The following is a 23639-nucleotide window of genomic DNA, read 5'->3' as shown; positions in this document are numbered from 1 at the left end:
ACGAATTTTGTGACCCCAACGACATCTCATTAGCGATGTCATTGCGTGTAAAGCCCCCTTAAGGCCTTAATTTTGCAAAAAGACCCTCTGTTATTAGACACTAGTATTTTGAACTGCACATAATAGTTGATGGACACTGTTAGAGATGTAGAATTGGGGTTCAGAACCTTTGGAAGTGTCAGAAATATTTAGCCATTATAATTGTGATTATGGAGGAGGTGTGATACCATATTGTACCTGTTAGGTGGGAACATCGTACTGTAACTACATACATAGTGTTTTTGCATGTGCCCTGTGGCTATATGTGCTCTTTGAACAAAAGAAGAAGCTGACCATTGGCGTAACTAAAGTTTAATGGGCCCCGGTGCAAAGTTTGAACCTGTGCCCCCCACTGTACATCGACACTCGAGGTACAGGATAATGATGCCGACACTTGGGGTATGGGATAATGACGCTGACACTCTGGGTACGGGATAGTGACGCTGACACTTGGCTCTTTCCCTCAACACCCAGGTTTCCCATGAAATCCCTCTTTCAGCACCCAGCTTTCCTATGTTCTAATATCCATCCTGTCCTCAGCACCCAGCTTCTCCATGCTCTGCTATACATCTTTTCCTTAGAACGCAGCTTCCCCATGCTCTGTGTACATCTTTCCCTCAGCACACAAACCTTAACACTGCATAACTTCTTGCATACAGTATAATGGCCCTCCATAAAGTATAAAAGCTCCATCATATCTCTCCAAATACTATAATGGCCCCCACATAGCCCTCCATATAGTATAATGGGTCCCATATAACCCTTCATATATTAGATTGCACACCCATAGTCCTCAATGCATTATAGTGCACTTTCCATAGTCCTCCATGTATAAGGTAGCCCTCATAGTCCTCCAATTATTATAATGTACCTGCCATAGTCCTCCATGTATTATAATTCACCCCATAGTCCTCCATATATTATACTGCATCCCATAGTCCTCCATATATTATAATGCAGCCCCCATAGTCCTCCATGTATTAAAATCCACCCTCAAAGTCCATGTATAAGGTAACCCCATTAGTCCTCCATATAATATTATGCAGCCCCCATAGTCCTGCATGTATAATAATGCAGCCCCCATAGTCCTCCATATATTATAATGCACCCCCATAGTCCATGTATAAAGTATCCCCCATAGTCCTTCATATTGTATTATGCAGCCCACATACCGTTTAATGCACCCCCATAGGCCTCTTCTCATCGTGTATTCACTGATTAAAAAAAAACAAACAAACAAGCACTCCCCTCTCCTCGTTCCCCTGCTGCTCTGGTCAGACCGTCCTGCATGTCTCAGCACAGCGGCGTGCAGTAGTGCCATGGAGGGAATGATGAAGCATTCCACTCTATCTCTCATCATTGCTTTTTGCGATAACAGGGGGGCATAGCGCCGCCACTGGCACTGGGCCCCCTGACTCACGGACACCATAGCAGCCGCGTGGTCTGCCGACATTGGCGGTATGCCACTGAACATCGCAGCTCCTGTCTCACTGAGAGGAGCCGGCTGCTTCTCTGCAGAGCATGTACCGGACCCCTAATCCTGCCAGGCCCGTTCACGATCTCTGCAACCGTGATCATTACGCCCCTGAAGCTGACATTTCCTATTTACAAAACTGACCGTGCTGTAAGATTAACAATACTGGTGTCAGCAGTCATTGTCAGTAGAGAATAGCTTAGAAAAATAAACAGCATGAAATATGAAGCTCTGTGTGCACACGGGGCAGGTCATAGGGCAACATGCTTTTCTGAAATAAATGCTATGCCGTGCCTTAGAATGCTATATGGTTTCCCTCTGCTAAAATTAATTGAACTAATTGAAATTTTGTTTAAATAATTTTATTAAACTTTTCGTAACAAAATATATATATATACTAGAAGGTGGCCCGATTCTAACATATCTGGTAGTCTAGAATGTGTATGTAGGTTAGCAGATTGAATAATAAGGTACTGAATGGACTGGATGGGTTAGGTTTAATTTAGTATTCTTATAATTGTTTATTGGTTTTAAAATGACAATCAACAGAAGGAACAGTTTTAATAGATGAGTCTAATGTTTAATGATGTCCATGGCTTGTAATGAAAGAAGGCCATGAACAGTGTAAAGTTAAGTAAAAGTATGCTGATGCTGTGATATGGCCCAGTGCTGGTATGTGCCCTCATCGTGGTGCAGCCACCATCCTGACATGTGCCCCCATCCTGCGGGGTAATGTGTGCGGGGGCAGAGTGCGGGGTGGGTGGAGCCGAGCGGGGCTATGGCGCTGAGGACGTCAGTGCCGGGGACTGCATGGCTGGGGACAGGTGACTATCTGGGTGTGGGTGTGTGTGTGTGTGTTCAGTGTATACATGCGGAGGGCTGAGTGCAGCGGGAGGGCCGAGTGGGGTAATGTGTGCGGGGGGCGGAGGCGAGCGGTGGATATGTGTCGGCTGGGTTGCCGCTGTGGGCTCCCGGGGGTGTAGCACTCACCGGGGAGTCGGGGCTCCGTGTGGGTGCGAGGAAAAGTGTCGAGCGTCGTCCTGTCGGCTCGTAGTTTGGGCTGTTTAGTTAGCTGAGCCGTTGGTCGCAGGCTCTTTAGCGCACACGGTGTGGCGACGGTTGTCACTGTAATGACGTTATTTTGGAGCAAGACAGACAGAATAAGGCAAATATATATATATATATATATATATATATATATATATATATATATATGTATACATGGTTTTGATGTGGTGGTCTTTCATCCACACATTGATTGACCTAGCTGTGTGGCACGGTGCATTGTCCTGATGTAAAAAACAGTGCTCAGAGTTGGGGAACATTGCCTGAGCAGAAGGAAAAAACAGTTTTTACAGGATAATCTTGTATGCAGCTTGATTCATACGTCCTTTGTAAAGTTTAATCTGCCCAATTTCTAGAGTAAGGTAATCTTCTCTGAGTCTAATTTTCCTCTATGCCCAACACCTGGTCGTCTAATGGTTAGACGGAGACCTGGAAAGGCGTACAAGCCACAGTGTCTTGCACCCACTGTGAAAATTGGAGGATCGGTGATGATCTGGGGATGCTTCAGTAAGAATTGGGCAGATTAAACTTTGCTAAGGATGTATGGATCAAGCCGCATACAAGGTTATCCTGGAAAAACAGTTGCTTCCTTCTGCTCAGGCAATGTTCCCGAACTCTGAGGACTGGTTTTTCCAGAAGGACAATGCGCCATGCCACACAGTTAGGTCAATCAATGTGTGGATGAAGAACTACCACATCAAAACCCTGTCATGGCCAGCCCAATCTCCAGACCTGAACCCCATTGAAAACCTCTGGAATGTAATCAAGAGGAAGATGGATAGTCACAAGCCATCAAACAAAGAAGAACTGCTTAATTTTTTGCACCAGGAGTGGCATAAAGTCACCCAAATGCAGTGTGAAAGACTGGTGGAAAGCATGTCAAGACGCATGAAAGCTGTGATTAAAAATCATGGTTATTCGATAAAATATTCATTTCTGAACTCTTCCTGAGCTAAAACATTATTACTATTGTTGTTTCTAAATAATTATGAACTTGTTTTCTTTGTATTATTTGAGGTCTGAAAGCAATGCATGGTTCTGTTATTTTGACCATTTCTCATTTTAAGAAAATAAATACATTTTTTGCTTGGAAATTCGGAGACATGTTGTCAGTAGTTTATAGAATAAAAGAACAATTTACATTTTACTCAAAAATATACCTATAAAGAGAAAAATCAAAAAATTTACAATTTTGTAGTGGTCTCTTAATTTTTGGCAAAGCATTCAGCCTTCATCTGAATATGATGCTGTTGGCATTGCTGTATATAACAAGTGATCAGACTGTTGCAGGTTAAAAATAGAAGAAATATCTGCACACCTTTTTAAAAGGTACACCTTTACGTGGGTGGATGGCTTTTTTACTTTTTGATTAAAAATCACTAAGTACCTTATATTTTTAGTGTTTATAGCAATATTTCATTTATTTATTAATCGCGTTGTGCTGCTACACCGTATATATATATATATATATATATATATATATATATATATTGCAAGGTTTCACACGCACCCATAGGCTTGTACAGGGGGGGGTGTGTTTGTGTTCCAAGATATGCTGCCAAATGCAGCATGCTACAATTTTTTCCTCATGCTGAAGTTGCATGAGAAAACAATTACTGATCGGCACTGCCCCATAGTATAACATTTTAAACATTGGACTAAGTACCATCAATAATACATCGGTTAGCACTTCGCTGTGTTATACGCTGACTAAATGCCAGTGTGAGCGCACCCTATCTTTACTCACCTCACTTGCACCCATACAAGTCTATGGGTGCAAGCAAAACATCGGACTGCACTCGGATGACATCAGTCCGATAGACGCCAACACAAATAATGGAAAAGATAGAGAAATTAATCTCTGTCTTCTCCTCACCTGTACTCTGATTCTCACATGTGAGAGAATCGAAGCACAGGGAATGATAGACAGAGCTATAGATATACAGTATATATATATTAGACAGTATGCATATAGAATACATTTAAAAAGAATGAATTATAGACCTTTATTTTTGGACCACTTAATCCATTCCTCCGTTCTGTGTCTCTTTTCAGGTCCGTTGGCTCCCTCCTTCAGATGCTACTTCTCAGGGCTGGAAATCCCGCCAGTTCTGCTGAGTAATGTGTAAGTATTTAGTTCCTTATATTAGAAGCGTCCTATATTCTATAAAAATAAGGTTAGTTATGTTATTAGGACACTAACATGGTTTTGATCATTACTGTTTGTCTCATTTGAAGATAAGATAGTCATATTTGCCATTGGAAATTTCTGAGTAAATGTTGGTTTTAGAACTTCACAGAATTGTAGAAGTGTAAAATATATTTAATTGACATGAGAATCGGCTTCATGTTTGATGTCTGTTATTTACATGATGTGACATCATTCATATATAAGTAATGACCTATTCTTCTTGCCTCTTATCTCCTACAAAAATATAGTACATGACTAATGTACTATGTTTTTGTTATTTTTTTCTAATAACATGAATAAGAGAAGAAATCCCAGAGTACTATGTTTTTGTTATTTTTTTTTCTAATACCATGAATAAGAGAAGAAATCCCAGATTATGATCCTGAGATCTCTTTACATTGTAGGAGTGGTGCACTTTTACTCAGCCTCAACCACAATCTCAATAACATTTGGCAGCAGATTGAGCATGCTTAGGGTTGGGTGCTCGGGGTTGTTCGTGCTCTGGGTTATTTGTGCTCGGGGTTGTTCATACTCGGGGTTGTTCACGCTCGGGGTTGTTCACTCTCGGGGTTGTTCACTCTCGGGGTTGTTCACGCTCGGGGTTGTTCACGCTCGGGGTTGTTCACGCTCGGGGTTGTTCACGCTCGGGGTTGTTCACGCTCGGGGTTGTTTGAGCTCGGGGTTGTTTGAGCTCGGGGTTGTTTGAGCTCGGGGTTGTTTGAGCTCGGGGTTGTTTGTGCTCGGGGTTGTTTGTGCTCGGGGTTGTTTGTGCTCGGGGTTGAGCGTTCTCTGGCTTGAGCGTTCTCTGGCTTGAGCGTTCTCTGGCTTGAGCGTTCTCTGGCTTGAGCGTTCTCGGGCTTGAGCGTTCTTGGGCTTGAGCGTTATCTGGCTTGAGGATTCTCGGGCTTGAGGATTCTCGGGCTTGAGCGTTCTCGGGCTTGAGCGTTCTCGGGCTTGAGCGTTCTCGGGCTTGAGCGTTCTTGGGCTTGAGCGTTCTCGGGCTTGAGCGTTCTCGGGCTTGAGCGTTCTCGGGGTTGAGCGTTCTCGGGCTTGAGCGTTCTCGGGCTTGAGCGTTCTCGGGCTTGAGCGTTCTCGGGCTTGAGCGTTCTTGGGCTTGAGCGTTCTCTGGCTTGAGCGTTCTCGGGCTTGAGCGTTCTCTGGCTTGAGCGTTCTCGGGCTTGAGCGTTCTCGGGCTTGAGCGTTATCTGGCTTGAGGATTCTCGGGCTTGAGGATTCTCGGGCTTGAGCGTTCTCGGGCTTGAGCGTTCTCGGGCTTGAGCGTTCTCGGGCTTGAGCGTTCTTGGGCTTGAGCGTTCTCGGGCTTGAGCGTTCTCGGGCTTGAGCGTTCTCGGGGTTGAGCGTTCTCGGGCTTGAGCGTTCTCGGGCTTGAGCGTTCTCGGGCTTGAGCGTTCTTGGGCTTGAGCGTTCTCTGGCTTGAGCGTTCTCGGGCTTGAGCGTTCTCTGGCTTGAGCGTTCTCGGGCTTGAGCGTTCTCGGGCTTGAGCGTTATCTGGCTTGAGGATTCTCGGGCTTGAGGATTCTCGGGCTTGAGCGTTCTCGGGCTTGAGCGATCTCGGGCTTGAGCGTTCTTGGGCTTGAGCGTTCTCGGGCTTGAGCGTTCTCGGGCTTGAGCGTTCTCGGGGTTGAGCGTTCTCGGGCTTGAGCGTTCTCGGGCTTGAGCGTTCTCGGGCTTGAGCGTTCTCGGGCTTGAGCGTTCTCGGGCTTGAGCGTTCTCGGGGTTGAGCGTTCTCGGGGTTGAGCGTTCTCGGGGTTGAGCGTTCTCGGGCTTGAGTGCTCAGAGATGAGCATGCTCAGTGTTAGAGATTTCACTAGATAAAGCTGCACATATCAATTAAAAAAAAGCTGGGTTTGAAGGCAAAGTCAGTCATAGGCTACTCAGCTCTGTACCCCAGGCCTTTCTGTGAACCTTACTGAGGCCTGTGCTGTTACCATTTGTATTGTTAGTTATTAATAACCTATCCTTACAATAGGTCATCAATGTCAAATCAGTGATGGCTAGCACCCCATTGATCATTGGATGTTATTACCTGGCAGAGGTGGAATGTAAACATTGAATAGAGCTATGCCGTTCATCTCCATTAAATTTGTATTATCCGCTTTCTTGGTACTGCACTTTATTGCCCATTGAACAGAATAATAGCTGAGCTGCAGTAACCAGCGCATTAGCTATATATTGTGATTTGAGCGGTACAGTGCAAGCTTTGTTCAAGATCTAAATCCAGCCATCGGAGATGATAATAGTTGATTAATTTGGATGTCAAACCCCCACTGATATTATATTGGTGACCAATTTAAAAGGTTCATTTACACTACAAGAGTACAGTGAACGAACATTTGTAGGAATGCTCATTTCATGACAATCTTGCAGACTAAACAGGCTGCCAATAACCCGATGAGCTATCAGAATGCTCGTTCGTGAAATGATTTTTTGTTTTTCAGTAGAGATTAGCAGATTGCTTCAAGTAACCTGGCTAATGTCCAGGTCATTGCTGTCTGGCCATGACAGAAGCTGGGCGACCTCATGCCAGGCCAGCAAATCACATCCCATGCAGGGAATCCGGAGGCTCAGGATATTGACACCACTCCAGTCCATGGTCAGAGAGCACTGAGTAGGGCCCGGATCGGCTAAAGCAAGACGCTCACCTCTAGTTTTCATAAGAGATAATCGTTCTTGGTAGCGATGGGCAGTTGTTTAATGTTGAAAAATCAGGTAATGTAAACCTACCTTTTAGGGAATGTGTTACGTCAAAAAAACATTTTTAACCTCCATATATGGGATTATACTGCAGGTTAATAGCGTTCTTAAACTGTATTGCATCAGTGCTGAGCCAGCTGTCAGTCAGTGCCCAAGCGTGGTTACAGCCACCACTCCCTGAATACTGGGCGGTAACTTAGACTCTGTGACTGAAAGCTGGAGGCTACCGGGAGGAATAAATTTGATTTCTTCCCTGTAGCTGGACTTTCAATGCGGTGGCCAGGCAGTGTTAAGGCCCCGTCACACGCAACAATGTATCTAACGATATATCGCCGGGGTCACGGATCCCGTGACGCACATCTGGCATCGTTAGTGACGTCATTGCGTGTGATACCAACGAGCGACCATTAACGATGGAAAATACCAAATTGTCCATTACTGACACATCGTTCGTTTTAAAAAAATCGTTGATTGTTGAGGTCGCAGGTTGTTCGTCATTCCCGAGGCAGCACACATTGCTGTGTGTGACACCTTGGGAACGACGAACTACAGTTTACCTGCGGCCGCCCGCAATGAGGAAGTATGGAGGTGGGCGGGATGTTACAGCCGCTCATCTCCGTCCCTCCGCTTCTATTGGACGGCCGCTTAGTGACATCACTGTGATGCCGCACGAACCGCCCCCTTAGAAAGGAGGCGGTTAGCCGGCAACAGCGACGTCGCTAGGCAGGTAAGTCCGTATGACGGCTCTAAATGATATTGTGCGCCACGGGCAGCGATTTGCCCGTGACGCACAAACGACGGGGGCGGGTATGCTCGCTTGCGATCTCGCTAGCGATATCGCTGCGTGTGACGGGGCCTTTAGAATGCTATTAACCTGCAGATTAACCACATATCTACAGGTTAGTATTCCAGATTAGAAACTGAGATGTAAGAGTTGCAATGAAATGTAGTCATTGCACAAAAAAGTAATATATTTTGTAGAAACTCAAAGTTTACTAACAGTAAAATAGTTTCTGCAATACGAAGCTCCCCTTTGGTGGTGTTGCTAATCACAATGCTAAGGACATTACTTGGCATAGTGTTGGATATCGCCTTTTCATAAACATATATAAGCCCTAAGTAGCAAATATTATTCTAATGCAGGATGGCTGTGTTACCAGTAGAGAGGGAGAGGAATTTGGGTGAAAAGTAGAGAATGTCCTTATGACAGTGAGATACTTTGGAGTTATGGTACAACTTGTTTGATTTTTTTTCTGCACAGTTGATGGTAAAGTGAACAATCATCCAGACTTCCATTCCACAAATCAATCTATAAATTGAATTTTTCTATGAAATATTCAATTGTTGCCCCAAATAATCTGAAAAGCACACATACTGAGCATTTGCTCATTTTCTTCAGACTCTCATCCCTAAATAGATGGTATTGTCAGACATGTCACCAAACAGAACACAGAAAAAAGATGAAAAAAAGTACAATCTGAGCCTGCCTGTTTGCAAAGCCGTTACATGAATTCATTAGGCAAGTAACATATCCAAGCTGTCTTTGCACTAAGCTACTAATTAATGGCAAAATATAGTCTGAGGAATTCGAGACCCTTGTATAACCCAAAACATATTTGACAGGTGGTTGACTACAAAGATAAAACACCACTCTGCCGGTGGTAGGCCAATATATATTTACTTTAATTTCAATTGGTTATTATCCGCAAGGCATGTTCTTCCTACATTCCTTATCCTCTCCCCATTCACCCATGACATTTAAATTGTCAATGGAACAAAAATGTTTTTCTATAACTGTGTAATATGCGTGTGTGTGTTCTACTGAATCACATCTAAGCAATTTACATTTTACAACATACTAGCTATAGTACCCGGCGTTGCCAGGGATAGTAACTAAGTCACTCTCTCCCACTCCCCCTCATTCTCCTCACTCTTTCCCTCACTCACACTCTCCCTCACTCTTTCCCTCACTTTCTCTCTTCCTCACTGTCTCTCTTCCCCACTGTCTCTTTCTCTCTCCCTCACTCTCTCCCTCACTCTCTCCCCCTCACTTTCTCTCTCCCCCTCACTTTCTCTCTCCCCCTCACTTTCTCTCTCCCCCTCACTTTCTCTCTCCCCCTCACTTTCTCTCTCACTCTCTCTCCCCCCCCACTCTTTCCCTCACTCTCTTTCTCACTCTCTCTCACTCCCTCTCTCTCTTCCTCACTCTCTCCCTCACTCTCTCCCTTACTCTCTCCCTTAATCTTCCCCTGTCTCTCTCCCTGTCTCTCTCCCTCACTCTCTCCCACTCTCTCTCACCACCGAAATCATATTAACTAAGAATGTCCTTTGTTGCCTATAGCAACCAATCAGAACTCCTATTAATGACATGTAGAAAAATAGAAGCAGAGCTGTGATTGGTTGCTATAGGCCAACTGATAAATATCCAGGCTAACTGTTAAAACAGCCAATATATTGCCTCATAAAATCCCATACAATTAGTATACAGGTAAGGTGATGTGACTTACATCAGCCACTACAACAGCGATGATGAAGTGTCACCACCGAAATCATATTAACTCACATCAGCTGTCCTATACTAATAATGTCCTTTGTTGCCTATAGTAACCAATCAGAGATCCTTGACTTCTACCAAAATAAAAGCAAAGCTGTGATTGGTTGCTATAGGCCACCTGATAAATATTAAGGGTGACTGTCTAAACAGCCAATATATTGTTTCACACATCCAAGCAGTTTGTATATTCCTCTTTCTGTGTGTTTCTCTTCCTGTGTGTGCCTCTTTCTGTATGTGTGTGCCTCTTTCTGTATGTGTGTACCTCTTTCTGTATGTGTGTACCTCTTTCTGTATGTGTGTACCTCTTTCTGTATGTGTGTGCCTCTTTCTGTATGTGTGTGCCTCTTTCGGGGGGTATGTGTGTCTCTTTCGGGGGGGGTGTGTCTCTTTCGGGGGGTGTGAGTGTGTGTCTCTTTCGGGAGGTGTCTCTTTAGGGGTGAGTAGGTGTCTCTTTTGGTGTGTGTGTGTCTCTCTTTTGGTAGGTGGGTGTCTCTCTTTTGGTGGGTGGGTGTGTCTCTTTTGGTGGGTGTGTGTGTCTGTTTCAGTGGGTGGATGAGTGTGTCTCTTTCGGTGGGTGGGTGTGTGTGTCTCTTTTTGAGGGTGGGTGTGTGTCTTTCGGTGGGTGTCTCTCTTTTGGGGTAGGTGGGTGTGTCTCTTTTGGTGGGTGTGTGTGCCTCTTTCGATGGGTGTGTGTGTGTTTTGGGGTGGGTGTGTGTGTCTCTTTTGGGGTGTGTCTTTCTCTGTCCATAATAGGAGTCTATAATAACAGATCTGTTCCCAGCTCTATTGACTTTAATGTAAACAGGTTTTTTAGTGAATAACTGTAAAGCGCAGGGTTCAATTTTTCCCTCAAAACATAGTCTGACGTTTTCTGAGTCAAATGAGGTGTCTGTGCAAAATTTTGTGATTGTAAATGCAACGCTGCGGATTACTTTAGCAGACATACTGTACATACCAACATACATAAATGCATACATACCTATACTTTTATATCTTAGATTCAAAAATATAAAAAATAGCAACATAAGGCATCATGATACAAATATGTGTTGATATTAAACTAACCAAAAATATCTTGTTTTTAATGTCCTGTTTAGAAAGGACCTAAACAGCATCCTAGTATTTTTGCTCTCACATCTTATCCACATCTAAACTGAATGTGCTTGGAAATATCATGTGAATACAACCGTTGGATTTAAAAGCAGTTGTCTAACTAAAAAATGTGCAAAAGAAACGGAATTTTTAAAAAAAGTATATTCAACCCTCTCTAATGGCAATGGGTCCAGAATAGGTCTCTCTATTGCTTCCTGTTCAATCAGAGAACACTACAGTCCCAGTTTTTGGGGACATAACCGCTGTAATTTTTGATTGTCAACAGCGGTCAGGTGACTAAAATGGGCCTCAGTCAGTCATGAGGCCTGCAAAGTTAGGTGTCCTGAAGAACATGAGATCATGGCTTCCTTTTTCACCAAAAACCAGAGGAGTGACTTGTGCTGAAGCATAAAGTAAAAAAAATCTATTGAAGAAAGTGAGTGTAAAAATATATATTCATTCAAAAGTCATCCCTTAAGTTTAACTGTCAGTTGATATTTCCGAACAAATATAAAGCGTAGGTTACCATTCTGTAAATTTTGTCAAAATGTTATATCACATAGATACATAAGGAGAGGTCTGTAGTATTGGATCCCCACTGATATACAGGGCTGAGCATAAATGAGTACACCCCGAACAGATTTGTCAGAAACATTTCAGAATCAATATTTTTTTTTATGGGATGCCATAATACAAAATACTCCCACTAATGTGGGCCATTGATCTGCAAACACCCAAAACGAGTAGTCTTCCGAATCCTAACATTCATCCAAGACTATGTGGCAAAAATGAGCACACCCCAATGAATATCTAAGAGCAATGCTAAAGTTTAGACTACACGACTCTGATTGCCAACAAGTCAATCACAGTTAAGTCTAATTAATCATTAAACAGGCGTCCAGCAGGCAATTGACTATAAGGCCGGTGTCACACTTGCGATTGCCTTGCGTGTATGTCGCGTTGCATCACTCGGCATGGACTCACATTCTCCTCACAGGAGTGGGTCAGTTGCATGCATCTCTATGCAGCTAAGAAGCTCCTATGAGGAGAGTGTCAGTCCGTGCTGGGTGATGCACCGCGAGATACACGCAAAGCAATCGCAAGTGTGACACCGGCCTAAAAAAGCATTACTTAACAAAGAAAAGCTCCTTCCCATTTCATGCTATCTGCAATGGCACCATATGGAAGAGAAATGTCCCAAGACCTGAGAGAGAAAATAATTTCTAAACATAACATAAAAAACCTGAAGACAACAAGATCAGCAAAGCTTTACTTTTCAGTTAGAATATTGTACTAAAAATTATACAAGGATTTAACACAGATGGAACTGCAACCATCTCACAGTGACATTCAGGTGCGTCTTTTGATAAGAAGGGTTGTAGAAAATCGCATGAAAGTTCACTGCAGTTAGCTGAAGAAATAGAAAGCCAAACTAGGGTGTATGTTTCCTGTGACATAATACAGCATACACTACAGAGAAATGGTATGTATGGGTGTGATCCGTTAAGGAAATCTCTCTTTGAGGCCATGCACAAAAAAACCCGGCATCAGTTTGCCAGAACCCTGCTGTAAAATATGAAGACTACAAGGACTCTTTAAGCTGGTATGATGAGATCAAGATAAATGTTTTTGGAACTGATTACATTAAAACTGTATGGGCAGGCTGTACTCTTATAGACTGAGCACTGTATCAGAACAAAAGGTCTCCAATCTGCATTCAAATCCCTTACCAAACCTTCACCCTGACATGTGCTTTAAAAAATGAGGGGACCCACAAACACTAGAAAGCCAATCCCACTGCAATTGGTAGATTTAATGTACTTTTATCTAATTTCTATAGTCATCTATAGGGGTTGAGCACTGTATGTACAGAGCCCTGATGTTCTGCAAATCTCAATGATTGTCTAAGATGACCAACTTAATTGATATCCTCTCATCACACCTATCGTTAACATATTAGAAGATCAATTAAACTGAATTTCAGTACTAAGTAATCATGAGTGAGTTTCGAAATATTTGAATTTGCAATATTCGTAGCGACTACTGTCTAATACTGGCGTATTCATTCCGAATACTGTGTGCAATGCAAGTCAATGGGGAAAAACTCGCAATGTAACGAGTAACCCGAATTCCGCACTATTTGTGCGAGTAGCGAATAGTTTGGCATTCTGGTTACTCGTTACATTGCGAGTTTTTCCCCATTGACTTGCATTGTACACACTATTCAGAATTCATACGCGAGTATTAGTACTCGTTGCGAGTATTGCGAATTCGAGTATTTCGAAACTTGCTCATCATTAATACTAAGCTATAGAACTATCGGAGAACCAGTCACAATCTTTTATCTTTGAATCAAATTAGATTATTAATTTGTAATGTGATAAAAATTTAAACGTAGCCAAATAAGTAACTAAATCTAATCCAATTAATAGTGAGCAATGAAATAGTTACATTTATGGTTTTGTTTTTTTGTTTAACTTTTCGATTTGACATAAATCCCTTAATACATTCCAGAAGAGGATAAGCAGCACCAAAGTGATACATTCATATGATGTCACCGCCATGAAATGAGTGGGGGTCACATACCTTCCACTCTTAGGTCATTTACATTAGTTTTAGGATCTCCTTTTTTACATTACCATGTTACAAGGGCTCTTCCATCCTTCTTTGTATCTCAGTTCGTTGAACTCACAAATCACATGAACAAATCGGTTGATTGTGATTTTGCGAAAAGGAACAACAGGAAGTAACAATGGAATGCAGTCAATCTATCAATGGGTCATAAAAAAGTAGAAAGGAAATATATGGACCACTCACATTTAGGATGGAGCTACACAGCGAAATGTTGCACCGTGACCCAAAATATCTGTGTAAATTGTCTATAACTCGCTGGTGCACAACTATTTTAGAGCTATGATTTTGCTGTTAAAAAAGACTAAATTTCAGATAAATGGCAGTTGTATGTGGCTTGTATTGAAGCCTATGGTAAATGAGTAATTTGCGCTCAGCAAGAGACGCTCCGACACATTTGGAAACATATGCTGCTCTCCGTTATAGTTAGTCGCAACGCACCATACAAAACATTAAATTCAATGTTGCAATGCAAAAATGCGATTTCTGTTTTTCATGAGCTAAGAATAGGCCATCAATATAAAGTACCAGACTAAAAGGTAGCTACATCTGTCTCGCTTTTTATATACTTAGTGTTACCGATGTTTTAATTTTTATTTCAGAAACTCAATAGTGCACATGAAAATAAGTAACTCTGTAATATATCTTATCACACTAATCTGCTTCTTTCTCTGTCAGAATTGATCAGTCATTATCAAAATTCTCCATTCTGGGGTAAAATCTGTATTCGGTGAAGACTTTCCTATTACTGACATAGAAGAATAGAAGATGGCAGTTGGTACTGAAAGAAGGAGGGAGGAGCTAGAAGAAGATGGACAATCTAGAGGCAGAGCTCCGCCCCCTCCTCCCGCTTCTATCTACATAGGATCTCATCAGGACCAACGGCCATTTCTTATCTCAGTAATGGGAAAGTCTTCACTGAACACGGATTTTACCCCAGAATTGAGAACTATGATAATGACTGATCAATTCTGGCAGAGACAGAAGCAGATTTGTCTGATAAGATATATTACAAAGTGTACTATTGATTTATGAAATAAAAATAAAAGCATCGGTTACGCTTTAAGTGCCCTTTTAATTGCAAACATATCTGTGGAGGTCAGGACTTGAGATTCCCTAAAATGACAAAGTGACAAAAATGCAGAGCTCTTGCCAGAGTGGTACAGATTAAGTTGAAAACTTAGGGGAATTTTTAATTGGTGCCAGAGGTCTAGATATGTATAATTTACTGTAAGTCACTAATGATGAAGAGGAACACTGTTACAATAAACTATCCTAATCCCAGCAGTTGACTGACGTGATGAAAAAACAACATATTTTTCATTCTGTGACCTGATTTACAGATCATGGAAGTACAAGTCATGACATGTAAAGTCTAAAAAATACAACATAAAATCCCCCTTACCTGATGACAAGTTAATGCCGATCTATTAACATGATATACAACAGTGATGAGAACATGTCACAATTATCAATTAGTATTCTGCAGTTAGTATTAGGGCGTACAAGATTTGGTGGCACTTAAGGTGACTATACACATGAGACTGCTATTAGTCAAACACTTGTTTAGCCCATAGCTATCTCTCCCAGTTCCACCATACCCTATGAATAAGCATTCATGTGTTTTTAAAGGCAGGGGCTTAAACTGACTGATCCTGATCTCCCCCACCACCTGACGTGATCTGCACCCAGACATATTAACTGGTCGGTCTGTCCCACTGAAATTGACCGCTTCTGAAAACGTTAATCTAATGTATGAACTTCAAACCATTGGAGTCAAGAAAAGTTACTACTGTGTTTTTCAATAATAGGACCTAGTTGTGGTTCAATAATGAAGTGTCCATGCAGCTAAACAAGTTACAGATACTGTAGGACACTTCATTATAGATAGCAGACACCTTCAAAAGAAAGAAGACCCGCAATTATACTCACCAGATGCCGAACGAGAGGACCTGCAGTAGAACGCACACCCACACACATCAGATCTCGCACACTATCAGATCGCACACCCACACACATCAAATCACACACCTACACAAATTAGATCACACACACACACACACACAATCACACATACACACTCACCACATCCAGTGATACTGATTGCTTCTGGCTGGCAGGGGAACCTGGAACGCAGTGCAGTGGAGCGCGAGGACCTGTGGTGGAATGTATGAAGGACCTGTGGTGGAACGCATCGATGAGTTCCACTGCAGGTCCTCACACTCCACTGTAATGCACCCCATCTTTCCCTGCCAGCTGGAAGCCCCAACCGTGTCTCCCCAAGAATAAGTTGTACCCCGAAAATAAGCCCCAGCACTTTTTTCGAGGCAAGAAAAATATAAGCCAATGTTTTATTTTTGGAAAACACGGTAGCATATAATGAAAAAATATTGATATATTTAGATAATGTTAAACCCAAGTTTGGAGACACTAAGGTGGGGCGGGAGGTGCTCTCATCCACTAGTGTGGCCATCTTTAGAAAGATTGCACGGGTCGGGGCTCATCCCACTGAATGCCCGCACTTCCTCGTGGACAGAACATCATTCAAACAGCAGGATGAGTGAACCACACTCCGGTAAGACTTTATTGGGTTACCAAGAGACAACAGCATGTAGTACATTCCCAGCAAAACCATAAGATGGTGCAAGTGACAGTCTTACCCTTTTCCTCATTGACGCTGAGTCGTCACACCAAGTGTTCAGTATTCGTTTTCAAAACGTTTTCCAACATCACCAGCAGCAGAGAATGATTCAATAAAATAATAACAAGAACAATGTACTTCTCAATGGAACTCCTCATTTTGGCATTGCATTAAGTAAACTGCAGCACCATAACAAAATAATGAATAGGTAGAAGGAGCCAGCTACTTACCCATCAACTGGATAGTGATTGAGACCCTAATGCCCGACTCCTCATAGGTCTTCTGCGCCATCTGGATATGGATAAGATGTGTTAACTCCTTAAAAATGGTGCATTTTACTCCATTGGCTTTTCTATTAGAAGCACCGTATAAAAGGCTGGTCTTAAAGGGATTGTCCACTACTCTTCCACTGATGGCCTATTTTTAGGATAGGTAATCAATGTCTGTTTGGCTGTGGTCCGACACCCAGCACCGCTGCCTATCAGCTGTTCTCGGCCGTACCCGGAAATGCTCAGCTTCGGCGCTGCTCCGTCTTCTGGTAGTGGCTGCGGCTGGGTACTGCACATCCGCCTCCCATTCATATCAATAGGAGGCAAATGTGCAGTACCCGTGGCCACTATCAGAAGACAGATCAGCGCTGGAGCTGAACATTTCCGGCTGCCATGGCCGCCAGGACTGAACAGCTAATCAGTGGGGTTGCGGCATGTCGGAACCCGGCCGATCAGACATTGATGACCCATCCTAAAAATAGGCCATCAGTGGAAGAGTAGTGGACAACCTCTTTAATAAATTCCCTCTGTGTGTTTATGCTAAGTGCAGAAGTCTGTTAACACAAAATGACTGTTCAAACCAAGCAGTTCAGTGCATCTTTCCACCTATTTGTTTTTCAACTATTACTTCTCTTCTCTGGCTCCTGTAAAGCCAGAGTTTTCAATCAAGAAATAGATGGGTAGAGATAGATTAAAAGCAGTTGAATAACGTGGTCCATTGAACTGCTCGGCGACGGCCCAATGTGAACCAGTGCTTGGTTTGAACAGTCATTTAGTGCTAATAGACTCCCTTTACGTTGTTTGAGTCATTTGTGCAATTTAACGAGGATATCGGAATCTATCTTCCTGTTCACAGATATTTTCTGAGGAAAGCTTACTTATATACTCTTAATAGAACACATTGTATGCCTGGCAGTTGTACAGTACAGCAAATTTTCTTATAAAAATATTGACACATACAACAGCAGAATATTTAATAAATAGACTCCTCGCCAATATCCTGTTATCTTACGATTATTAAAATTAATTAGACCAGGAAGACGACGTGACATTTTATATACTTCGATGATGGTGTCTTGTATGAGGTGTAATTAACTCTTCGGGATGAGCCTAGGCATGCGGGAATGTAGGATTTATTCTCTTGTGTAGGCCAAGTGCCCATTTTTTATCGAACAAGAATTGTTGGTATTAATATGACTAAATTGAGGATTCTTTTTTCACAGGTATCAGGTGTGTGATGGCGGCTATAGTTTCTCTTGCGGGTATTGATGTATTTGTTCATTGTTGGCCACTGGAGTCTCAGGCTATCCATTAAAACAGTGTGCTGGTAAGTTACAGGTCACTGGGGGATAAACTGGAAATGTATCGTGGATATGAGTCATGGTTTCCATGCTTCCTTCTTTTTTATACATTTGTATATGTTGTTTGACCTTTAGAATTCCGTCTTTAAACAGTGTACTGAAGGCATGGTGTGCCTATACATTGACTCTGTGGCAAGGGTTAAAAGCAACTAACTCACTAACACTTCCCTTATATCCCTCATGAAATTTAGTGGACATAGACATTTTCCCGAATATGTAAACTCTGAGGCGGATCACTTAAAAGACTTAATATTTATATTAAAGGTTTTTTTTATGTAGTTTGAAAGCAGAATAATGTAGGGGCAGAGACCCTGATTCCTGGGATGTGTCACTTACTGGACTGCTTGGTATAGTTTTGATAGAATCCCTGTTTTCTAGATTATAGGTAGCAGTGCTCAGAATTCTGAGCTGTGTATAACCCCATCCACATTCTTTCCTATATACACTGTATATTGACCAAGCTTACTGACCAAGTAACACAGATTAGCTGGCCTAACTTGCAAGTGAGATCTAGTCCTGCAGAGATAATCTCCTGCTGATAAAACATTACATTGAAACTACAGCACACAGCCTAATAAGTGACACATCCCTGGAATCAGGGTCTCTGCCTACATAATGCTTGTCTCCGATTAAATAGCAAAAGACCTGCTGATAAATTCCCTTTTAACTCATTAGACATACTAATAATATTGCATAGCTATCATCTAGAAATAATGGTGTACTATAAAAAAAGTAAATCCGTTTGGAATTATCTAAATTTCTGCATTGATTCCAAAGACAATGTGGACTGATTGTTCTCATTCATAATTATAGTTATTAGTGCAATTTAATCGCACTAATAAAAACCAGTTGTACTCTATATTTTCACTATCAAGCACATTGAGTAAACATCCACTTTGAAGGGAGAAAATGTAAGTAAAATCTGGAATGTAATAACCTCTAGATCCCCCATAGGAGCAATCGCCTATAGCTTCAAATGGGGTTTCCATGATGTTAGGAGGAATTTTGAACCATTCCTCCCTGCAAATATGTTTCAGTTCATTAATATTTCTGGAATGTCTTGTCAACACAGCCCTGGTCAAGTTATGCTGCAGCACCGTGAAAGGGTTAAAGGGGTAGTCTCCAGTTCGAAAGTTAAGTTCCTGATCACTGGGGGTCCAACCACTGGAAACCTCAACCCGGGCTAATGGAACAGTGGTTAATCATGCTTAATGCAACCGCCATAGCCGAGCACCAAGAATGAGGTATAACGTTCAAACCTTAAGATCAGGACTCTGACTTGACCATTCCAGAACACAAATAGTCGTTCAATCATTTTTTTTAGTTTACTCTTTACTCCCTTGTTATGAACTGGTTCTTCTCATTTCCTTACATTCTTCAAAATGGCTTGACACACTTAATTTACTGTTCCCTCAATGACTATAAGCCTATGTGTGCACTAGAAAAGTGATTTTTCTCAAGAAAATTTCTTGAGAAACTTCTGGGAGTTGAAGATTACCGCACCTGCGGTAAAAAAAACGCACCAAAACCGCGGGAAAAACGCATGCGTTTTGCCGCGGTTTTACCGCGGTTTTGCCGAGGTTTTTCCGCAGGTTGGTTCCTGTGGTTTTTTTATGCTGTAACTGCAATAAATAATATAGATAATAGATAATCGATAGACAGATAATGGATAGAGGGAAAGATGGATAGATGAATAGATAGAGAGATAGATAGATGAGAAAGACATATATAATGTCCCACCTCCCTGCATTTTCTAAGCTGGCACCCTTTAGTGACTTTCATGTGGCACTAAAGGGTGCCTAGCCTTGTATTTAGCCATAAAATAAATAAATAATTTTAAAAAAAACGACGCCCATCTTTTGTAGCCAGCTAGGGTAAAGCAGACGGCTGCAGCTTACAAACCACAGCTGGCAGCTTTACCTTGGCTGGTAATCCAAAACAGAGGGCACCCCACGCTGTTATTTTACATTAAATAAATATTTAAAACAAAAAACGTGGGGTCCCCCCCAAATTGGCTCACCAGCCAAGGTAAAGCGGACAGCTGTGGCCTGGTATTCTCAGACTTGGGAGGTCCACTGTTATTGGTTACACTGTTATTATTGGATACACTGTTATCACCAACCCAGTCAGTAAGAAATAAAAAATAGACAACAAGAAAAGTTTTATTTGAAAAAACACTCCCCAAAACATTCCCTCTTTCACCAATTTATTGAAAAGAACAATCAATTCCACGTCCGACGTAATCCAATAAAGGGGGGGGTCCCACGGCGATCCATACCATAGTCACTGTCCCAGTCATTGAAGAACAGAATGTTCCCCATTGGCTGGGAGAGTAATGCAGTGACCTGAGCTAACATCAATAGCCCAGGTCACTGCAGGGGATGCTGAGTGCTGCTGTCAGGAGGATAGATGAGATCATTACCTGCTGTGATCATCCTGTACTGCTGACGTCAGCGCTGTCACTGACTTCTATGCCCGCCGCGTTGTCAGCAGTATCGCGAGAGCCTGTGATGTCACCGCTAGTGACAGTCTCGGGCCGCTCGCGAGATGGGCATAGACAGCGGTGACGTCAGGAGGCAGGAGATCGTCACAATAGGTAATGATCTCATCTCACCTCCTGACAGCAGCGCTCGGCATCCCCGCGGCTGCACGCACTGCAGGGTGACAAGCTGCTGATACTGCGGGCAGACACTGACACTGCAGGGCAGGCAGCGGCAAGGCTGGAGCGGGACACAGACTGCACGGGCACCTGGAGGTCACACGGAAGTGCTTCTGTGCGGTGTCCAGGGAGTGTGATCTGTGTGTTTACTCTGCTTCGCTTCCTCTTCTGTCATAATGACATCACTCCCTGCGAAACCAAAGGCAGCGATGAGCATTACCGCAGGTAAATCGCGGCTATACCGGGGGTATACTGCACATCATTTGCTACCTGCGGTATACCCCCGGTATTTCGCGATTACATTACAGTGAATGGAGTGAAATACCAGGGGTATACCGCAGGTACCTGCGGAAAAGAAGTGACATGCACATTTTCTCAAGAAATTTTCTCAAGAAATTCTTCAGAATTTTTTTTCCCATAGGTTTTGCTGGGAAATGTCTGCAGGAAGATTACAAACATTTCTCAAGAAACTTCTGCAGCAAAACCACGGGTAAAACCGCGGGTAAAACGGCCTAGTGCACACAGGGCCTAAAACCCCTGCAAAGCCATCCCAAATCATGATGCTGTCTCCTTCATGCTTTCTCACTTTCTTCTGGATTCTCTGTTGTGCTCTTGTAGCATTAGACAAATATTTTTCTCCAGTTATAGACTGATTCAGTAAGGCTGCTTTCACATCAGCGTTTTTTTGCCGGTCGGGAAAAAACCGCAAACTGCATATGACCGGATCTTGTGGATTGAATGTGCAACGCATGCAACTGCAATTGTTATTTTAACGGATCCTTCTACTTCTACTTGCGATAGTTGCAGCGGGACACAGAATTTAATAGGCCGGTACTGGAGACAGCGGATCGGGAGTCAGCTGAACTCCTGATCTCACAGCCCGCACACGCTGCAATGGATGCAGCGGGACACAGAATTTAATCGGCCGGTACTGGAGACAGCTGATCGTGAGTCAGCGGAACTCCTGATCTCACAGCCCGCACACGCTGCAATGGATGCAGCGGGACACAGAATTTAATCAGCCGGTACTGGAGACAGCTGATTGTGAGTCAGCTGAACTCCTGATCTCACAGCCTGCACACGCTGCAATGGATGCAGGTTAACAGCAGTCACTGCCTGCTGGCGATCACGTGTGACCGTGTGCGGGCTGTATGGTCAGGAGTTCGGCTGAGTTCAGATCAGCTGACTCCAGTGTCGGCTGATTACTTGTTCTGTGTCCCACTGCATACATCGCAGTGTGTGCGGGCTGTGAGGTCAGCTAAGTTTGGCCAGCACCGGAGTGAGCTGATCTAAACTCAGCTGACCTTACAGCCAGCAGAACAAGTAATCAGATCACCTGACTCCAGAATAGGACGATTACTTGTTCTGTGTCCCACTGTATCCACTGCAGCGTGTGCGGGCTGTGAGGTCAACTGAGTTCAGATCAGCTGACTCCAGTGCCGGCCAACCTCAGCTGACTTCACAGCCCCCACACACTGCGATGGATGCAGTGGGACACAGAACAAGTAATCAACCAACACTGGAGTCTTCACAGATGTCTTATTGTATGAAGTATGTGTATATAAAGATATAGATATATGTATATATCTATATGTGTATATATATATATATATATATATATATATATATACATATACATATATATATATATATATATATATATATATAGATATATACATATATACACAGTATATTTATCTCTCTCTCTATATAGATATATATATATATATATATATATATGTGTATGTGTATGTAGGTGTGTGTGTGTATGTGTGTATATATATATATGTGTATATATATATATATATATATATATATATATATATATATATATATATATATATATATATATATATATATATATATATATATATATAATAAAAACACAGGTGGGTACGGCAACAATGCTGCAAAGTAAGAATCTTTTCAGAAACTGAAGTGTTAATAGTTTAATTTTATCAGCGAATTAAATAAAAAGTGAATGAGGAAAAGAGGAATCTAATTGCACAGTTTTTGAAGGAACTCGGCAGGGAGGTTGTTCCAAACATCTTGCAGAACGAACCACAGATCTTCTAATCCTGCTTTACTCTTCTCTACAACTTTGTGCCTGACCGGTCGGGTGTGTTCCTTAGTTTTCATGATACTGTTTGAGCCCTAATGTCCTCTCACAAATCTCTGAGGCCTTCATAGAACAGCTGTTGTTAGACTGAGAAAAAATTACACACAGGTGAGCTCAGGTTACTAATTAGGTGACTTCTGCAGGCAATTGGTCACTCAGGATTTTATTTAGGGGTATCTGACTAGAGGGGGTTGAATACAAATGCACGTCACAATTTTCAGATTTTTTTTGTTAAATATTTAGAAAACCATGCATCATTTTCTTTACACTTCACAATTATTTACCACTTTATGTTGGTATCACATAAAATCCCAATAAAACATTTTAGGTTTGTAGTTGTAATGTGAAAAAAAATTGGAAACGTTCATGAGGTATGATTTCAAGGCCCTGTATATATACCTAGTGATAACCAGAATGAAAAGTGAAAAAGGTTTACATACCAAGCGTTGTTCACACTGTTTTTGAGGCTTGTGTTTTGACAAGCTGTTTGAATATGCTTCCAAAGTACGCCCCAGATGTAACATATTCACGAAATGACAGAGGATAGCGGCACATGCAAGCATGGTACACTATGTTCCTTTCCACTCTTAAGTTATTGTTAAGACGTCAGCACTATACAACCTGTTTGGAAGGGGTTAATCTGCAGAGCATTTATCAGTAATGTCAGCGCCAGAAAAAGGTTGACAGATTTATATTTTGTTATAAAACAGAATATGATTTAAAAAGCCTGACAAAGTGAAGCAAGATGCTCTTAAGTGCTCCGAGAATTTACCTCATACTCACAAATTACAGAGATACTCGGAGTCTCTCGGAGTTTCACAGTGTTTAC

General features: G+C 42.3%; 1 protein-coding gene and 1 long non-coding RNA gene across 3 annotated transcripts in view; one reads left to right on the top strand and one right to left on the bottom strand.

Moving 5' to 3' along the window:
• Window positions 1-23639, top strand: part of RBPMS (RNA binding protein, mRNA processing factor) — a 302866-nt gene that overhangs the window by 264708 nt on the left and 14519 nt on the right. Inside the window, exons 6-7 of one of the 2 annotated variants that reach the window (XR_012754410.1) lie at window positions 4634-4703; window positions 17895-17998. Coding sequence is in view for 1 of the 2 variants with exons in the window: in XM_075352295.1 (XP_075208410.1) it covers window positions 4634-4696 (63 nt within the window). In the remaining variant the exon portion in view is untranslated. Of the gene's footprint in view, window positions 1-4633; window positions 4704-17894; window positions 17999-23639 lie in introns of those variants that run through there. The other variant, XM_075352295.1, reaches the window with a different exon arrangement.
• Window positions 4672-23274, bottom strand: LOC142313306 (uncharacterized). The gene is made up of 3 exons (XR_012754416.1): window positions 23251-23274; window positions 16633-16693; window positions 4672-4689 (listed from the first exon to the last, which is right to left on the bottom strand). It is a non-coding gene; the product is annotated as an uncharacterized LOC142313306 (long non-coding RNA).

The sequence above is a fragment of the Anomaloglossus baeobatrachus genome, chromosome 1 (genome assembly GCF_048569485.1).
Source record: "Anomaloglossus baeobatrachus isolate aAnoBae1 chromosome 1, aAnoBae1.hap1, whole genome shotgun sequence".
NCBI classification, from domain to species: Eukaryota; Metazoa; Chordata; class Amphibia; order Anura; family Aromobatidae; genus Anomaloglossus; species Anomaloglossus baeobatrachus.
The sequence above is the reverse complement of the archived record's forward strand: the minus strand, read 5'-3'. Positions and strand labels throughout refer to the sequence as shown.